The sequence below is a fragment of the Pseudochaenichthys georgianus genome, chromosome 4, assembly GCF_902827115.2.
Source record: "Pseudochaenichthys georgianus chromosome 4, fPseGeo1.2, whole genome shotgun sequence".
In the NCBI taxonomy this organism is placed as follows: Eukaryota; Metazoa; Chordata; class Actinopteri; order Perciformes; family Channichthyidae; genus Pseudochaenichthys; species Pseudochaenichthys georgianus.
In genome coordinates this window covers 4330064-4347439 of record NC_047506.1, presented here as the reverse complement: position 1 = coordinate 4347439, position 17376 = coordinate 4330064, and the positions used below count along the sequence as shown (strand labels likewise).

General features: G+C 44.5%; 1 protein-coding gene across 3 annotated transcripts in view; it reads left to right on the top strand.

Annotated features, from left to right (window-relative positions):
- tle2a (TLE family member 2, transcriptional corepressor a) overlaps positions 1-17376 on the top strand; it is a 49611-nt gene that overhangs the window by 14152 nt on the left and 18083 nt on the right. For all 3 annotated transcript variants that reach the window (XM_034081374.2, XM_034081375.2, XM_034081373.2), the window contains exons 3-4: positions 10108-10171; positions 16637-16681. In XM_034081374.2, the coding sequence (XP_033937265.1) occupies positions 10108-10171; positions 16637-16681 (109 nt within the window). The remainder of the gene's footprint in view (positions 1-10107; positions 10172-16636; positions 16682-17376) is intronic.

The following is a 17376-nucleotide window of genomic DNA, read 5'->3' as shown; positions in this document are numbered from 1 at the left end:
TAAATGTCGTATTACAGGCTGGAAAAAGAGCATATCTTGTTTCAGTTAATGACAACTCTGTCCTAAAAAACTAACATAGAAACCATAAAAAGTAGTCGGTGTCCATCAGAAGTGTTTTTAAAGATTCAAGGATCTGCAGGTACAGGTGAGATTATGAAATACGATTCCGGTTGAGTTTGAAGGATGTCAAAACACATCGGTTTATAAAACTGTGAAGCAAGATTTTACCACTTTTTGTTTTTATAGACATTTTAAAGAAATGATATGGTTATTTATATGGCATGCACAACTAAATGGGACACAGTTTAACATATAAATCAACTAAGTAACAATCCACGAATCGGAGAAAAAAAGTTGCCTGATAACGAATGCTTCATTAACACTCGTATGCACAGACACTGCATCTAACTGGACGTTTACCACCCTGATGTTATCACAGAAATAACCTCAGAGCTTGTCGTTTCTCTGTCTGGTGGGCTGACCGTAAAGGGTAGATTTACCGTTTTCCCACCAGTCATTTACCAGGAATGTGCACATGTATTTGCTCAGTGTGTTGCCAGATGACTTTACACCAAGTTTTGGCAAAAGTCGAGCCGGGGCAGATTCAACTTTCCAGCCAGCTACTCTTTTTGCATTACTGTCTGGTGTGTTGGATGTGCAGGAATGTTCCTGAATGCCTTTGAATGTGGGATTTGGACTGGCTGTGGAGTCCAACCCTCCCTCCCTGCCTCCTCCCCCTTCTCTCTCTTCTCCTCTCAACCTGCTTTGATTTAGCCGACCAGAATCCACCCTCCCTCCCTCCCTGTCTGTCTGTCTGTCCCACTTCAAACTTCTTTTGTACAGCGCCCTTGGCCAGAGTCCCTAACCCCTGTGGCTACTGCTGCTTCTCTGTACACTCAAATGCCTGTGGGTGTGTTTGTATGTACAAGTGTGTGCAAGTGTGTGTCTTCATTGCTATGTCCATTCTGCTCGTCAACAATTCAGATCAGGCCAATACTGAGCAAAGAATGTCTGGATCCACACATACTTTTAATGTTGACGCCTAGCTTGAGTGAAACACAACACTGGAAATCTGAATAAAGATATATCATTAGCTTAATGATTATTGTGTGGATACTACAATAAGTATTTCCTTTATCGTGTTGTCTCACTTATGCATTTGTCCTGTTCTCAATTACAGTATTCAGTTAAAGATAATGGGACGTTGGCTGATTGAACGTCCTCTTACCTTTCACTGATCGATGCATATTAATGCTTTATTTATTGAACACTTAAATATGAGTTCATCTAGGACCTTACGGCAGTGCAATTAGTTGTCTTGTCCTAAAAGAAGAAAAACTATTGCATTTTTCAACTTCTAATGCTTATTTTTCTTCATGAATATAATACTTTCTCGAATAAAAAATGTGGACAGATATTGACAAATGGATCTGAGGAAGACCTTTGATTATATTCATGCAGCTGTGTGCCTAAACCCCCCGCGAGTGGCAGAACAATATAAAACTCACTTAATGGACCTCAACAGAAATAAAATAAACAAAACAACTTGTCTTTCCACTTCATGGTCAAAAAGACCCACCGTACGCTGAGCTGCGCCTTCACTCCCTCTTCAACTGAAACCATTCAATGATCAAAAATAAAATAGCGTAAAATCCCCCCTAATTTTCCATATAGGCGAGATGTTTGTCCAATTTGCCTACTGTCATCCTCTCAGAATCAGAGGACAAGGTTCTCACCCTTAAACCATTTCAGGGAGGAAAAGTCTCCAAAAAACCCATTTGCAGAATAACCGTGAGCGCCATTTAGCCGCACCAACCTGGACAAATGGAGCCCTTCAGTGAACACGAGTCACCTGGATCTGTTGGTGGAGACGGTGTGATCGGCTCTACTGGCAGCCGTTCAATGTTACACCTCGAGTTACAAATCACCTGGAGCGTCGCCTTCTTGCCAAACTCTGGTACTGAGAACTAGCGAGCAGCATAAACAATAAATGAGGGATGAGGTTAAGGACACGGTCGGGAACACGAGCGTCTTCCAGTTTCGATACCACAGCGTCCTGGTTCAGGTTTCAAGGCTTTGATCAACCTCTCCCACAAGCTGTTCTGAGCACGAAACTTTTACAGATAAATAATTACACTCTCTAACCACAGCTCATGACAAAAGCAACCGTTATGGAACAGATTACGCTGTCAAGAATCTGTCGGATGAGTGTTTATAATCTGCCAGGTAGTCAGGGGTGTGTTCATTAACGACTAGTTCTGCTGGCTGGTGATGTTCGTAGAAACGGAAGCACACAGGTTGTGTTTAAGACACAGCTATGATGATAATGACCCCTTTGAACATCTATCATTGATTGAAATCGCTAAAAATAGTCATATTATAATTTAAGTGGGGGGGCGCAGAGGCATGCCAGGGGGGGCACGAGAGACCAGGAGGAAAAATGGTTATTAAAAAAAAGCAAAAAAAAAAATCATCATTTGAAAAATTGATTCGTAAATAATATGATGCAGTACTGTTACGTCTGGGTCTCTGTGTTTCATTAAAGCGTGCGTGTGTGCAAGGAGCCATTTTGTGTGCGCGAGTGAGAGAGCGCACCGGTACCGCAGATCATTGTTGTTAGCGTAGCTCGCTAGCACCAGAAGCTAAGAGATATAAGGAGTTTTTTCAACACCAAAGTGTTATCTCAGTGGGTCTCAAACGTTTTGGTCACCATTAATGTAAACAAATATTTCCGAGGCACACGTTTATATGATCATTATAGTTATAAAAAAATAAGAGAATAAATGAAAAACAGCTATGAAATCCTGTATGACAGTAAAAAAAGAATAAAGTTTAAAAGGGTGATTTGTAAAATATCCATAAAGAAATAGTAAATCTGTTTACAGTTCTGTTTCATATGGGTGTTGAGAGATGTATCCATAGATCTCTTCATGTTGCTCTCAACGTGCACCAGATTGATGCTTTTAACTTCAATATTTAGAAATAAATCTTCCCGGGGGGGCATGCCCCCGGACCCCCCTATGTGAGGTCCACACACCACCTATATAATAGCACTTTACCCCTGCTTACACCTATATGCCGTGAGCTGATTATCAAGCCTTCATTTTAACTATCGCGGGTATATGCGTGTGGGGATTGTTGCAGTAGAACATTCCACTGTAGCGCCCGGTACATTAGGGTAGCCCTAAATGTTTGAGCACCCTCTATGAAACATCAAGCTACCCCACAGCACCCCCAAAAGAAATAAAGAAATCTCTGGCGCCGCCACTGAGCCTGACTATTTATGTTGTTGGGGGGGCCCCCCCCCGACTTTTTTTTCTCCAAAGGGGGGGGCCTGACAGAAAAGGTTTGAGAACCACTGGTATAATGTAAAGCACAGCAGGGGATTTTCATCGGACATCAATTGTATTATTATGTGACTGCATATATTCTCAATGCGCTGAGTTACTAGGTACACTTAACTTCAAGTAATTCCCTTATTAAAACGGGTCCTGCAATAGAGCCTACCTTCATGAAGGTTAATATGTTCGTTACTCTGGGACCCATTTTGAAAGCTGCTTTATGTGGTGCTGTTAAAATGGCATTATTGTATTTGTTTTATTTATATGACCTAGTACCACTACCTATTCATAATGTGGTATCTGAGTGTATATGCTAATATTTGACAAATACTATGATCACTATATTGCCCGGTCTTGTGCTGATGCTATTTTAAATGCACTTCGACTCCTTGCAGCTGGATGGTCATGATGATATTACTTTAGCTTTTACTGAGACTTTTTGATGTTTGTGTGCATGTCAATCACCAAGCAGCGCAGTAATGCACGTCAACTTCACTTGAGCCATATGCTACTCTCGGGTCATAAAACCACCATTATGTTGTAAAAGCAGGAGCTAGCAGCTTTAACATGGCACACAGCACAGCGAACTGAAAGCCACTTGACTCGATCCAAAGTGGTGCGACTGCTACAAGCTGTTGGAAGCCTGTTTGCTTCCCAAAAGTAACCCATAAATAGTCCGTTTTGAAGAGGTCCAGACAGCGAGTGGTCAGTGGGATTAGCGCTGGCCGTGTTGAGTCCTCCAGCAGACGGGTCTGAGCACAGATCCACTTGATTCACAATTTGATTGCATGCTTCACCTTCATGTAATTGGACCCTCTCTCTCTCTCTCTCTCTCTCTCTCTCTCTCTCTGCAGGGAAAACGTGGCCCCGAACGCCCACAGAGCCAGACACAAACACACACAAGTCATTCAGGCAGACTCCCAATCTGATGCATGTGCTTAACACACTCTTACACATGTACAGGCCTCCCAATTATCTCCACACACACAAATAGATGTTGTCTAGAAATAGCAGGGCTTAGTTGTGTGTTTTGTCTGCAGTGAAGGTGGCTGGATTCTGATAGATGTTGGATTAGACGGCAGGAAAGAGACGGAGGGAAGGGATTAGCGCTGATGAGCTGCAACTGTGCACGTGGGCGGGGTGGGGAGGGAGGGAGGGGTGGGTGGCGGCGTGCGAGTCTAAATGTGTGTTGGTTTTGGTGGCATCTGTGTGGTTGGTATGAAGGGATGAGAGATTACTAAGGAAGCTAAACAAAGAGAAGGGTTGATTAATTAAAGGGTCATAGGTGGGTCAGCTGCTCTGCGTTGTGTGTGTGTGTGTGTGTGTGTGTGTGTGTGAACTATCTAACGGGCTGTAATCAGCAGACTGAGGGGAGATGGGAGGAGCTGCTGACACATAGCTCTCATTACTGTAATTCTCTTTCTATCTATAAACACACACGGGTTGTTTTTTTGTGTGTGTGTGGTCTGTAGAGGAAGATGGCCTCTCCACTTGCCGCTAACACGCATCACTTATAAGCGCCTCCACTCATCTCCGCCCAAATACTACACATTCTGAGTGTGTGCGTGTGTCAGTCATATTTAAAATATTTGTCTGTCACCATTTCAACTTCAAAATGTTGCTGCAATAATGAGACGTCTGAAATTGGCAGGATGTATCTCCAGGTAAATCTCATGAACAAAAGTCCTGAAATGTCAGCAAGTAGAAAAGTCATTTGACAAAAAATAAACGTTAATAGTTTGTCATTAATTGGTCAAATATTGGCCGGTTTAAAGTCATCCTTCATGCAAATAACTTCATGCAAATAATTAATTAAATGCAGCTTTCTACTCTTTATCATATTCTTTTGAACTGAGACAACAAGACATTTAGAACATCACGTTGGACTTGGCTTGGACATTTTTGACTAATTTCTGAAATGTAAACACCCAATAACGATTACTCAAGAAAATAATTGGCAGATTTATCTATGACAAACATGCTTGTTAGTTGCAGCCATAATTAAAACATGACTGTGAACATTAGCAAGCTGCGAAGAGCATTTCTGACTGTTTTCCATCAGCTTTAAAATTATTCAATTATCTTTTTAGACGAGGCGTTAACACTTTCAACATCAACAGCCCTAATGAGAAGACCTGTTAACTAGCGCTTAGCTGCATGTACCAAACAAAGGTCTGGAGAAGTCAAATTGATCTGAATTAAATACATCTCCAGAAAGAGTGTGTGTACATATCATTAAATCAAACGGGTATGTGCGGAGTTTAACTGCCTGTCAGTCGCTCAATCACCAAACTATGAAATTATATTTGCTTTAGGGAGCGCTGAGTGTTCGTCGTTAGTGTTGCATTTTATTTGTGGGTTGGTTTGTGTGCTAAAACCTCTCCCTGTTTTAATTCAGTGTGTGTGTGTGTGTGTGTGTGTGTGTCAGACATTTATCAAAGAGCAGCCTTTACAGGGAGTCTGGCAGCAGAGAGGGGTTCGGTTGGTCTGCTATTGTGCCACCAGATCAGCTTTGTTTTGTGTTTCTGTAGGTGTGTGTGGAGGTGTGTATTTGCTCTAGCACACACCCTTGAGAGATGAAAGAGCACACAGGCGAGTTGGGTGGGTCCCTGGTGTGTGTGTGTGTGTGTGTGTGTGTGTGTGTGTGTGTGTGTGTGTGTGTGTGTGTGTGTGTGTGTGTGTTTGCAGAGAGTAGAGACGGCTGAAGGTTTTTCCAGTGGAGCAGAGGAGAGGCTGATCAATAGTTAATGTGATGTAAAGTGAACAGTCGCATACCTGGAGGCTGCCGAGCTAAATACTCCCGTGTGTGTGTGTGTGTTTTTTTTTATCTCAGCTGTGAAGCGTATTTGACACGATAAAGACAGGCTCCAAGTAGAGTTGCACAATTTAGAAAGAATAAAGATTTGTAATTATTTGAACTAATATTGCTATTCTGTTATGCTTTGCAACGTTGGAGGCAACGATCGTATCTGAAACCCCGATGTTTTGAATGAACTTCGTTTGATTTTTCTTTTTGACTTAAATCTGTAGAATACTGGAACTTCTCTGCAGCCCCAGAATACATATACTATGTTTTATCAGCTGCAATCATTTCTGCAGGCCTCGAAACCAATTTCCTCTTGAATTCTATTTCTGTGAAAACAAAAAAATCCTTAAGTAAAATAATCAACGAGGGAATAGAGAGAGTAAAAGCATTGTTAGTAAACACACACTCGAGAGGAAGGAGTGGACATTTCTACTTTACCCAGCGGCCGCTTCCAAACATGGGAGACCAGAAACAGGCAGTCGGCACATTTCTAGTGCAGGAACTTAATTAGATGCTTCGCTGTCCATGGGCTCTCGTTAGTGTTAGTGTGTGTGTGTGTGTGTGTGTGTGTGTTTATCTATCTAGCAGGTTTGTGTGTGTGCTCTGCTCACGTGTGCATTTTGTTTCTGCGTGCCTACATGCTTGCAGTATTAACGTATTGGTTTAGTGTGTGTGTACACGCACGCACACACACACACACACACACACACGTGCTTCCATGCTTCAAGGGGTGTGTGTGTTCAGTTGCATTGCAGCACTGCCAGAGCTGTCTGAAGGCTGGCAGGCTGCAGATTTGTAGCGCATTCGGCTGATCATCTTATCTCCTGTCACCGCCAGTGAAAGATTGGAGGAACCGAGCCCACCGTGGCACACACGCACGCACGCACACACACACACACGCACAGAGAGAGACAGTCGTATCTTCTTTTTTCCGCTCACTCAATCTTGTTTTTTCCTGCGTTGCTGTCTTCCACCCCACCCTCCAAACCGTCCTTCCCTCCCTCTCTCAGTAAATGGTGCTGAGCCAAAGACTAATTATTACAGGCAATCATTTCGACATGAGATACCCACTTCCTGCTTGCCGCTCTCCTCCCCTTTCTCCCTCATTTTCTCCCCCCCCACCCATGTTATGCTCCTACAGACACATAATGACACACACACACACACACACACACACACACACACACACACACACACACAGTAATTTCATTCCTTGAAGTCCATTTTGTGGGGAATGGTTATTTCTTTCTGAGTGCGACCTTGGGGTCTTTCCTATAAGCACAAGAAGTGCCTGCACACTCTCTTTGTGTGTGTGTGTGTGTGTGTGTGTGTGTGTGTGTGTGTGTGTGTGTGTGTGTGTGTGTGTGTGTGTGTGTGTGTGTGTGTGTGTGTGTGTACATAGTGCTATTTTGCCATGCCAAAAAAAAATAGAGGACTGATTTTGTAAAGACATTGATTTTTACCCCGGTTTCTCTTTAGTGGTATTTAATGGCGTGGCTGGCGGCTGCTCATTTGCAGTTTGTGTAAATGTCGAGCGCCGTTGTGGTTTTGTGAATGCTGTCAACATTCAGACCACAAACAGTCATTTTCAAAGACTGTAAACTCTAGAGATGCGGTCGCCTGGTTCTATTGTATAATTTAAGAAACTATGCATCCAAGAGCCATAGGTTGTTATTATTTCAGCTCTGCGCACAATCACAAGTCGACAAATGGATACAATCAGTAGATGGATTAAGTTCCTATTTTTGTGCGGTTTTGATGCTTTATTAAATGGATGAGAGTTAAGAGAAATTAGTGGAGAGAGGGAGGGAGATTGATATCAACTTTTGACTCAAACTTGTATCACAATTTTGATTGTTGAAGTTGTTACAAAAACAACATTCGCTTGGCTCGACGATGCCAAGCGTTGAGCTCATCGTGCTCGATTACAAACCCTAACAGTAATCAGCACCTTGAGTTGGATGCCCCTCTGCCTTTACCCCCTGCTGGGTCCATCCAGTCCAGTTGGAATCCCTTCTTTTCAAACCGTGTGCAATCAAGTCCTATGAGCTCAACTCTTGTTCCAGACTCTCAAATGTGAGATTTAGAGGCTCTTCTCGACTTAAATCCGAAAGAATAAAAAATGGGCTAAAGAACGTTTATATATAATTTTTGTAATCCAGTCAATCACAGCAACACACAGGAACACAAGAATTTCACATGTCGTGTGTGTGTGTCACATGTTCCTGTGTCTAGCCCTTGCTCTGCTACACCAAGCTCATCCCAAGTGTATGTTGTGATGAGCACACACACACACACACACACACACACACACACGCGCATTAGTCCTGAGCCCAGCTGTGAGTGACTTCTGCCGAGAGGCAATTCCACTGTAATAAAATCTATAGGGTGGTGGGGGGGTTTAATCCTCACTACCACACTCTCACACCACCTCTACCGCCCTCTCTCCCACTCCTCCCCGTGCTTCTCCCTCGTCCCTCTTCTCCTCAACTGACTGGCAATGATAAATGAGTCTGTGTGTGTGTGTGTGTGTGTGTGTGTGTGTGTGGCGGCGCTGCAGAGAGGGAGCGGATGAGGCCGTTATTACCTGTTGCGGCTGGGGGTAATGTTGCGGAATTAATCATATTCTAATTTTCTTCAGCCAAACGACCCCCCCCCCCCTCCCACCACCACGTCTAATGTACCACCACACCATAGCTCTCCCCCCCCCCCCCTCCATCAATCTATCTGTCGCCCGCAAACAAGTCGGAGTAAACTGCCGAAGGCCCAGAATATACTACCTTTCTGGGGAGGGTGAGAGTGAGTCGCAGAGGTAACGAGGTTTTTGAGCTTGGGTCTGATGCACATTTGGAAATGGAAGTGTGTGTGTGTGTTTGGAAATCCTTCCACTGGCATTATCCAGGTTTAGAGGACACCAGGGACTGCTTTAGGTGCAAGGAAAGGCACACATAGAGGACAGACTGACATTTGGGACTCTAGGGAGAAGTGTTTGGCTGCCACCACTTCAGGTGTGTGTGTGTGTGTGTGTGTGTGTGTGTGTGTGTGTGTGTGTGTGTGTGTGTGTGTGTGTGTGTGTGTGTGTGTGTGTGTGTGTGTGTGTGTGTGTGTGTGTGTGTGTGTGTGTGTGTGTGTGTGTGTGTGTGTGTGTGTGTGTGTGTGTGTGTGTGTGTGTGTGTGTGTGTGTGTGTGTGTGTGTGTGTGGTGTGTGTGTGTGTGTGTGTGTGTGTGTGTTGTGTGTGTGTGTGTGTGTGTGTGTGTGTGTGTGTGTGTGTGTGTGTGTGTGTGTGTGTGTGTGTGTGTGTGTGTGTGTGTGTGTGTGTGTGTGTGTGTGTGTTCCCCCCCACGCCATGCCTCGCTGTAGCCTGACTTGCTCTCGGACTGAGCAACAGACACAGGTCATGTCCTGAACAGAGGAGGAGGGAAGTGATTGTTCAAACTGAGACAAAAGATGTATTTCACATCCAGACCAACTGGCACTTTTGACCCACTTAAAGCGGGCCATTCCACTTGAAAGTTGACAGAGTGCTGAGGAAGGTGAAGGAAGGGGGAGACGAACAGAGAGAGAGAGACAGACTGGTAATTGGGGAAGGGACTAAATGAGGATGAGTGGAGGGCACATAGATTGAAAATTGTCCACAGAGAGGGAGGAGAGAAAGAGAGAGAGAGGAGGGGAGACGGCTTGGATGTGCCTGCCTGCAGTCTTGGCTTGCTTTCAGACTCCAAGCGTGACTTCGTCTATTTCTGCTCTGCTCAGAGGTGATAATGGGCTGTCAGCACCCTGCTCCCTGCTCCCTCCTCCCCCACCGAGTGTGAGAGGGAAGGAGAGAGCGGGAGGTGACACAGAGTGAAACTAAGAGGCGGGAGTAATTTGTTGTCATGTTGCTAATTGCAATGTGTATTATTTTACTCGGGATATGATACTAACTGAAAACTCATAGTCTTTTTTTACTTCTCTTGCAGTTTGAAAATGGAATGTGAGAAACTGGCCACAGAGAAGACGGAGATCCAGAGGCACTACGTTATGGTGAGACACACACACACACACACACACACACACACACACACACACACACACACACACACACACACACACACACACACACACACACAGGCCACGTCTCTCCACAACGAGTGCTGTGCCAAGTCCTCTGAATCCCTTTCATCTGCCAACAGCTGCCAAACACCCACTAAAAGCCACATGCAAGACCACACACACTACCACACACATGCACATATATTATAGGAGTGCAGAATAAACAGCACTTACATGGGCGTGCAATCCTGGTGCTAGTGTTTCAGAGATATGCTATACTTCAGGTCTGTGTGTGTCCACATCTGTGTACAGCTGTGTATCGATGAGAACTTTTGGTAACAGCCGTCATTATATACAGTCTAAGGTCCTAGTCACACGGAAACGGAAACGAACCGAATTTGATATCAAAAAAGTCTTCCTTCCACATGCAATCGGCACCAGAAACGTGTTCGTCCACACGAGACCGCTCGACCCGCTGGAGACGCTGTAGTACATATGCCGGGCCTGTAAGTGGCGCTGTACTTCTGCCACAAAATACACCAAAAGCAGCGAAGAAGACTTCCCGAGCATGCATGGTTGCCATGGTTGCCCTTCTGTTTATTCTCCGCGGTGGATTTAGCAGCAGAGGTGGGGAGAGGCAGGGCTCTGGCTCTTTTTCTCCCTCCCCGAGGCAAGCGTGTGCTCCTGCTGTAAATCTCTCCGGTAGTCCACCGGCAGATGAAAAACACCGACCTCTCCGCCTCCTCCAAGGGACGAGGGAACCGTGCGGCAGACTTTCCGTTAGAATTTTTTTCAGCCGTTCAACATGTCCGTTAAAGTTGAAATCTTCTGGTCAAAATTATAAAAGTGCCGGTCAAAGTTTTTTTTTTGTTATTTATTGAGCTTTAAAGGGAAATGGAAACACTTTTCAAACTGCTTTCCATGCGACAATATTACCATTAGGAAATGTATTTATCTAGTCTATTTCCAATGTAAACGATCGAGATACGCGAATTTACTTTTTGAAATACGTGCCTAATGACCATGGGCGCTTCCATTGCTCCGGGACTTTTCCAGTGACGTCACTGATTGGGTACGGCTTCCTGGGCCAAAGCTCAATAACAAAAAACATGGCGTGCAATGCACCAGTAGTTTACATTACAAGAAAACGGTCGTCGTCAGGAGTTTATTGTATTGCCCCAGGCTGCACAAATGGATTTTATACAAAGAAGGAAGAAGTACATTTCCATAGGCTGCCACTAAAGGATGAGAAGCTGCTCAAAGTCCAGTCTGGATGCCTGGTTCAATACAAAACATTGGATTTGCACTACCAGATTACTAGCTCACACATGTATTTACTGACACAGTGTGACCTTATTAATTAACGCAATCGCGTCCAAACTAAATGGTAGCTATTATTATGACGCACAATAGAGAATTGGGGGTGTTCTATAGCTCAACTAATTAAACTGGCATACACACGCTCATCTGTCGAAAACAGCCCTAAAAAGGCTAGTATTGCTATTGATGGATGGTATTGCAGGACCCAGAGCGCACGGAGCACAGAGCGGACAGCAGATAACGGAATTGCAGTTGTATTGCTTATAGATTATCAGAACATTTCAAAGGGGACACAGCCCCATTGGATATTAACCTATGGATTAACTACATCATCGTTTTTATCGTTGTAATGCCATTGAAGACCAGTTTAGACCAGACAATGAGGAAGGTAAGCCGTTAGCCTGGCGTATGTTAGTACCTAGCGCCACTTGTTTTGATGTACGTTTTTGTGGATAACCTCGCGAGTTTGTATCTTTCAGTGTTGAGGTGGGCACCGTTAGATTCTGTGTCTCCTTGCGATCATAAACGATGTGTTGGATGTGCGGCTAGGATAAGTAATAAGGGAGCTATCGGTGCAGTAATAGGTTAGCATTTTCGCTCGGGGCTAATTCAGAGGCTCACTGTTAGCATTGTGTTTTTTTAATTTTTGTATTCCGGATCGTATGCCACTCTATTCGACCGAATCGGTTCATAAGCATAGGCCATGGGATGCCTGGTAACTGTAGATGCTTCCACATCAATGTCATCTCCCGACGAATAGTCAAATTCATCGTTCAAAACGTCGATCTCATTGCAAAATTCCTCCATCGCTGCCATATCTGCTACGTTGTGTTGACTTCAGGTGGAGCGAAAACACAGCCAGTGACGTCACCATTTGGGACTCCCCTAATGGCGGCGGCCTGGTCCCGGAATTCCCCACCCGGCCGGCGGATAATTAATTTTCTTTTGGCGAGTAATATCATATACAATAAATATTACGATCAATATCCATTGTAAAATGAATAAACTACCGGAATATTATAACTGTAATTGGTGTTTCCTTTCCCCTTTAAAACAAATGAATAACGAATCTATATAATAATACACGGAGCCTCTCTACCTCCCTCTCTCCTGACAGCCCGTCAGTATTTTCGGTATCAGGAAATGATCGTATAGGGCGTAATCACAGAGCTGTTTGCCCCCCCCAGAGCGTTGCGTCCGCAGATCTGCCCACCTTGGGAGCCGTTATCGTTATCTGCATTTCCCTGTCGGCCTCGTGTGGCCGAACCGTCTATAAGATAGAGAACTGTAGCGGAAGCGGATACGACCCGTTTCGTCACCGTATGGCCAGGGCATAAGGGATCGGGAATTAAACTCGTAAGGCTGCTGTGACACCAAACCCGGGGAAAAGATGCAGTCCTTCCCTTCATTTCCATGAGGTAAGTGCTTTCAGATGAATGGGAGAATCAACTTTGCAGCCTGGCGTCACGCTGCGGTGGCCAATCACGTAACCGGCGATCAATGGGCCATTTAAATCAAATGGGTCAATCAAATAAGGGCCACTCAAATGGGCCGTTTAAGTGACACTCCCACACCGTCACACAGCCCCCTGCTAATTGTTGCTCTTTGTTCTTCGTTCACACCATCCATGGCAAAACTTGGGAGGAATAAAAGTAAAACGAGACATTATAAACATCCAAATAAAGCATTTCACAGAAGACGCTGTTCTTAAAGGTGTGTGGAGCAGTATGTGTGTTGCATGGTGCGGTGGTGTGAGGAAGAAATCATGACGAAAACAACAGTTCAGAGAAATGTATCGACGTGTGAATTTATTGCACAATAAAAAAAAATCCCCTTCGGTGTAAAGGCTGTTGGTTTTACTAAACAATAAATGAGTGTATCTTCTCCGGCGATTTTTATTTTAGGATTTTATAGGTTTAAGAGGACAAAGACAATGATTAAGTAATTCACAGTGAGATTTGTCTTTGCAGCCCCACTGAGATTTGCTCACAGTTTCTCTGCCGTGTCATTGGTTGTCAGTCATCCCTCCCACACTGCTCTGAGGTCAGTGGGATCACACGGCGTGACACTGCGGTTTAATTTGCCCACTCATTGCAGACGTTCCTCTAAAGTCGGAAGCTTTTGCATCTCAACGTGGACAGCTATAGAAGTTAAACTTTAAATCGAGCAAAACACTGATTTAAGAAGTGAATTATAACAATGTGCTTCCTCTGCAGTCGGCCGCTCAGAGGCAGGGCTGTGTGGATATGTGTGGCTGCGTTATAGTAAAGAACACATGATCAGCAGTGTGTCTGGATGAAGGACGGGCTGAAACAGTTTCTTTGTTTTGCAAACCTCCAGCCTTGATGTTACCTGTGATCAGAGCCACACACAGCTTCAGCTGACTGACTGTGGGCCGCCCAGAACCCTCGCTGCCAAGGAAGAATCGGAAATCTTGGCACACAGCGAGGCCTTGTGGGGGGATTGAAGTTTTAGTGATGGGGAAATGAGGGGGGGGTAGCTGGCATCGAGCTTGGGCCAGGTCTCCTCTCCTGGCTGATGATTTGGGTTAGGATGAGTTTGGATGTTGCTAAGCAACAGGCGAAACTTGGCACACCGACTGCCAAGCAGAGACGCCAGCTGCCAGGAAAGGCGTCTTTTATGGCGACACAGAGAGAGGAGTGAACACACACACACACACTCGTAGGGGAAACATGCACACAAAGCACATAGATACACACTCCTACACAGTTGCGGGCTTGTGCTACAAACACACACACACACACACACACACACACACACACACACACACACACACACACACGCACACACACACACATATGAGCGTGCCAACTGCCAGGAAAGATGTCTGGAGAGAGAGGACCTCTGCCATCTCCTCTCACATCCTGCCAGCCGGCTCTGGCTGCCTGACTGCCAATCTCCTCTCTCCACAACCAGCCAAGCAAATGTCAGCCTGTCACTTTTCGAGGCATCTGACTTTAAAATGCTCTCCTTTCCTCGTCCCTCTCTGAAGGGAGAGAGAGAGGGAGGGAGAGAGAGAGAAAGAGAGATCGATCTTTCCCTCTCTATGTGGCATTCATCTCCTGCTGCCCCCACAGCTCTTTGTACCTTCGGGTAAAAGCCAGGGTCAAATAACTCTCATTAGACATGATTATTGCAATAGTCTGTCACCTTCTTCTGCCCGCCGACAATTTCCCTGCCTCACTTCGGGTGTCTGGCTTCCGAAAAGCGCCTCCGGGTCATTTAAGTGCCATTGACTTTTAGCGGAGTCAAGGTGAAATTAGGGGCATGTGCTTTTAGGGACACGTTTGCACTTCAGAGTGCGAGCGCTGGCATCGTCTGAAGCTAGGAGCAGGAAAGAGCTTTAAGGGCTCACCCTGGAATGTATTTGTGAAAAACAATGGCTGAAATACCCCGTAAATATAACATCACTCCTAAATTAAGGTTTTTACAAAGAAACCTCTCATCCTAGTCAAGAAAGAGCATTTGTAATTGTTTTTCTTTTTAAGGGAAAAGGCTCACAATCTTTTTACAACACAACCTGAACCTTTTTTGTTTTTTTTTACAAATCCCATCAAAACTAAGAACATTGTTGTCCATCATTCAACCGTTTTTAACTTCCCCGCTCTGTCGGCACTTTAAAAGCAGGTCATGGGTACCGCAGTTTTTGGATAACTTTACCTAAACAATGGGAATACATATTGTATTGATGACCTTTAGCCAAAAGAATCCATCTTGGTGTGTGGAGTGTTTTCTCCAGCATGTGGACTGTAGGATTCATTCAGTGTTGGTTTGAGGCTTTTCATGGGCTTTGTTTCCAATAATAATAATAACAGACTTTCCTGTGTTCTATGTTATCATTTGTATCACTTCAGCATCTTATCATTGTGCAGATAAAATCAAACTGAATCGCCTCAGTACATCAGTTGCACAAATTGCTTCTAGCAGATGAATTGATGTGATCTCTTTTTGGGAGTCGTCTCCAAGTGGTGTCATGACTTAAGTTATAAGATTTCGATTTGATTTAAAGAGGCTCTTTTATGCTTTTTGTGGTTTTCAATTTTCTGTATTGTGTTGTATACGTTGTTCTGCATGTTAATGGTCTGCAAAGGCTAGAATCCCAAAGTTCCCTCCCACACACTCTGGAGCAGCTTTCCTCGACATTGAGAAACACCCAGAGCCACTATTTCAAGGATACGTCATCGAGTCCCGCCGAAGGACTGTTCCAATGTCCAGGATACTTGGAATTTTACCGAGGCCGGCGTCCTTCGTCGCGGGAAATTTCGAGGCTGCACATGTGTAGACTCCGCGGTCTTAAAATCCCCACAATGCTTTGCGCACGGACCAATTTCCAAATCTTTGGCGGAAATCGCGCTCCATTTAAGGCGGGGCCTCGCATATGACGCACGCCTGTTAGCCTGTTGCACCATTCTTCGTTTTCCGAGGCTAGGAAGGATTCTTGCCTCGCTTCTGAAGCAACTGCCTCGGAGGTACATGTGCTACCAAGGAAGCCTCCTCGACATTGAGAAACACCGTCTGCCTGAAAAACCTCAACTCTTTTGTTTACTTCTGTAACATAGTGACATTACTATGTAACACTGACGTTTCTATTGGCTCGTGCTCCTACACATTGCACGTGATTGGGCAACTGCTTACAGATTAGCCTATAACAACAGAGCCGGCCAGCTAACCAATCAGAGCAGACGGGGCTCTGGTTTCACACAGAGGGTGAAAATAGGTGCTGCAGCTCAGGCAGTATGAGAAAATAAAGAGGTCTTTGAACATTAAAGCGTGGAGACATGTCCCAGTAGAGACACTAAAAAGAGACGGTTTTGAAACCTGACGATGAGCATAACGGGCCCTTTAAAAGACTGTTTGCAGGAGATGTCATTACTCATGTTTTATGCACAGTATGTATCGAGTTTGAGTTAATAATTAATCATATTGCCATGTTCTATTCACACAATGTCTGCATTCCTCATTCAGTATTTCAAAAATAATATAATCATGATCCCAAGTGGATATGTATATTATAAGAATAATGAAACCTCCTCCTTTATGTACTCCACACGTGACACTGTGTGATTTTAATGTTTTAATGTCATGCATATGAACTGATGTTCTCCTGTGTTTCAGTATTACGAGATGTCCTACGGCCTTAACATCGAAATGCACAAACAGGTGAGTTCGCTTCTGGTGTCTCTCGTACCCTCCTGCCTCACACTCTTCTTTAAACGTTGCATTATTCTCTTGGATTGTTATACCTGCCTTCTTTCTTTTCACCCAATACTCAAAGTAACTAATCATTTTCAGGAAAGTTAGTCTGTCTGTTCCGCCGTGTCTCTCTACCGCGGCGATGTCAGTCCTCCTTCTGACGGAGGGCTGTCACGCTGCGGAGGCGTTAACAGGATCCACAGAGAGACGGATGAGAAGACTCTGCCCCTCCTCAAGCCTCTAAAAATGCCACTCGTCATAAATCCCTGTCTGTTACTGCCTTGGTGCCCCTCCCCCCCCCCATCCATCCAGATAGATGATTTATATATCCCAAGTTTGGAAATAGTTTTGTGACAGCAGCATTTTGACAGTCAATCTACAAGCCCCAGAACATTTCTTAAAAAGAGACTAAAAGATAAACAAAAAAAAGGGTATATAGTAGAACATGCATATATCCAGAGGAGTTCCTAACACTATAAAATATACAGAATACACTAGAATACTCTATAATATACCAATCTACCGAACATATAACAATGTATAGTGTGCTATACGTTAAAACATTGTGTACAGTAGCTCGTAATGAAGAGTAACCGTCCATCCCTTCCGTCTCTACCCTCTCCCGTCAGTTAGCATCTCACTTTGTCCTTTTAAATGCTGCT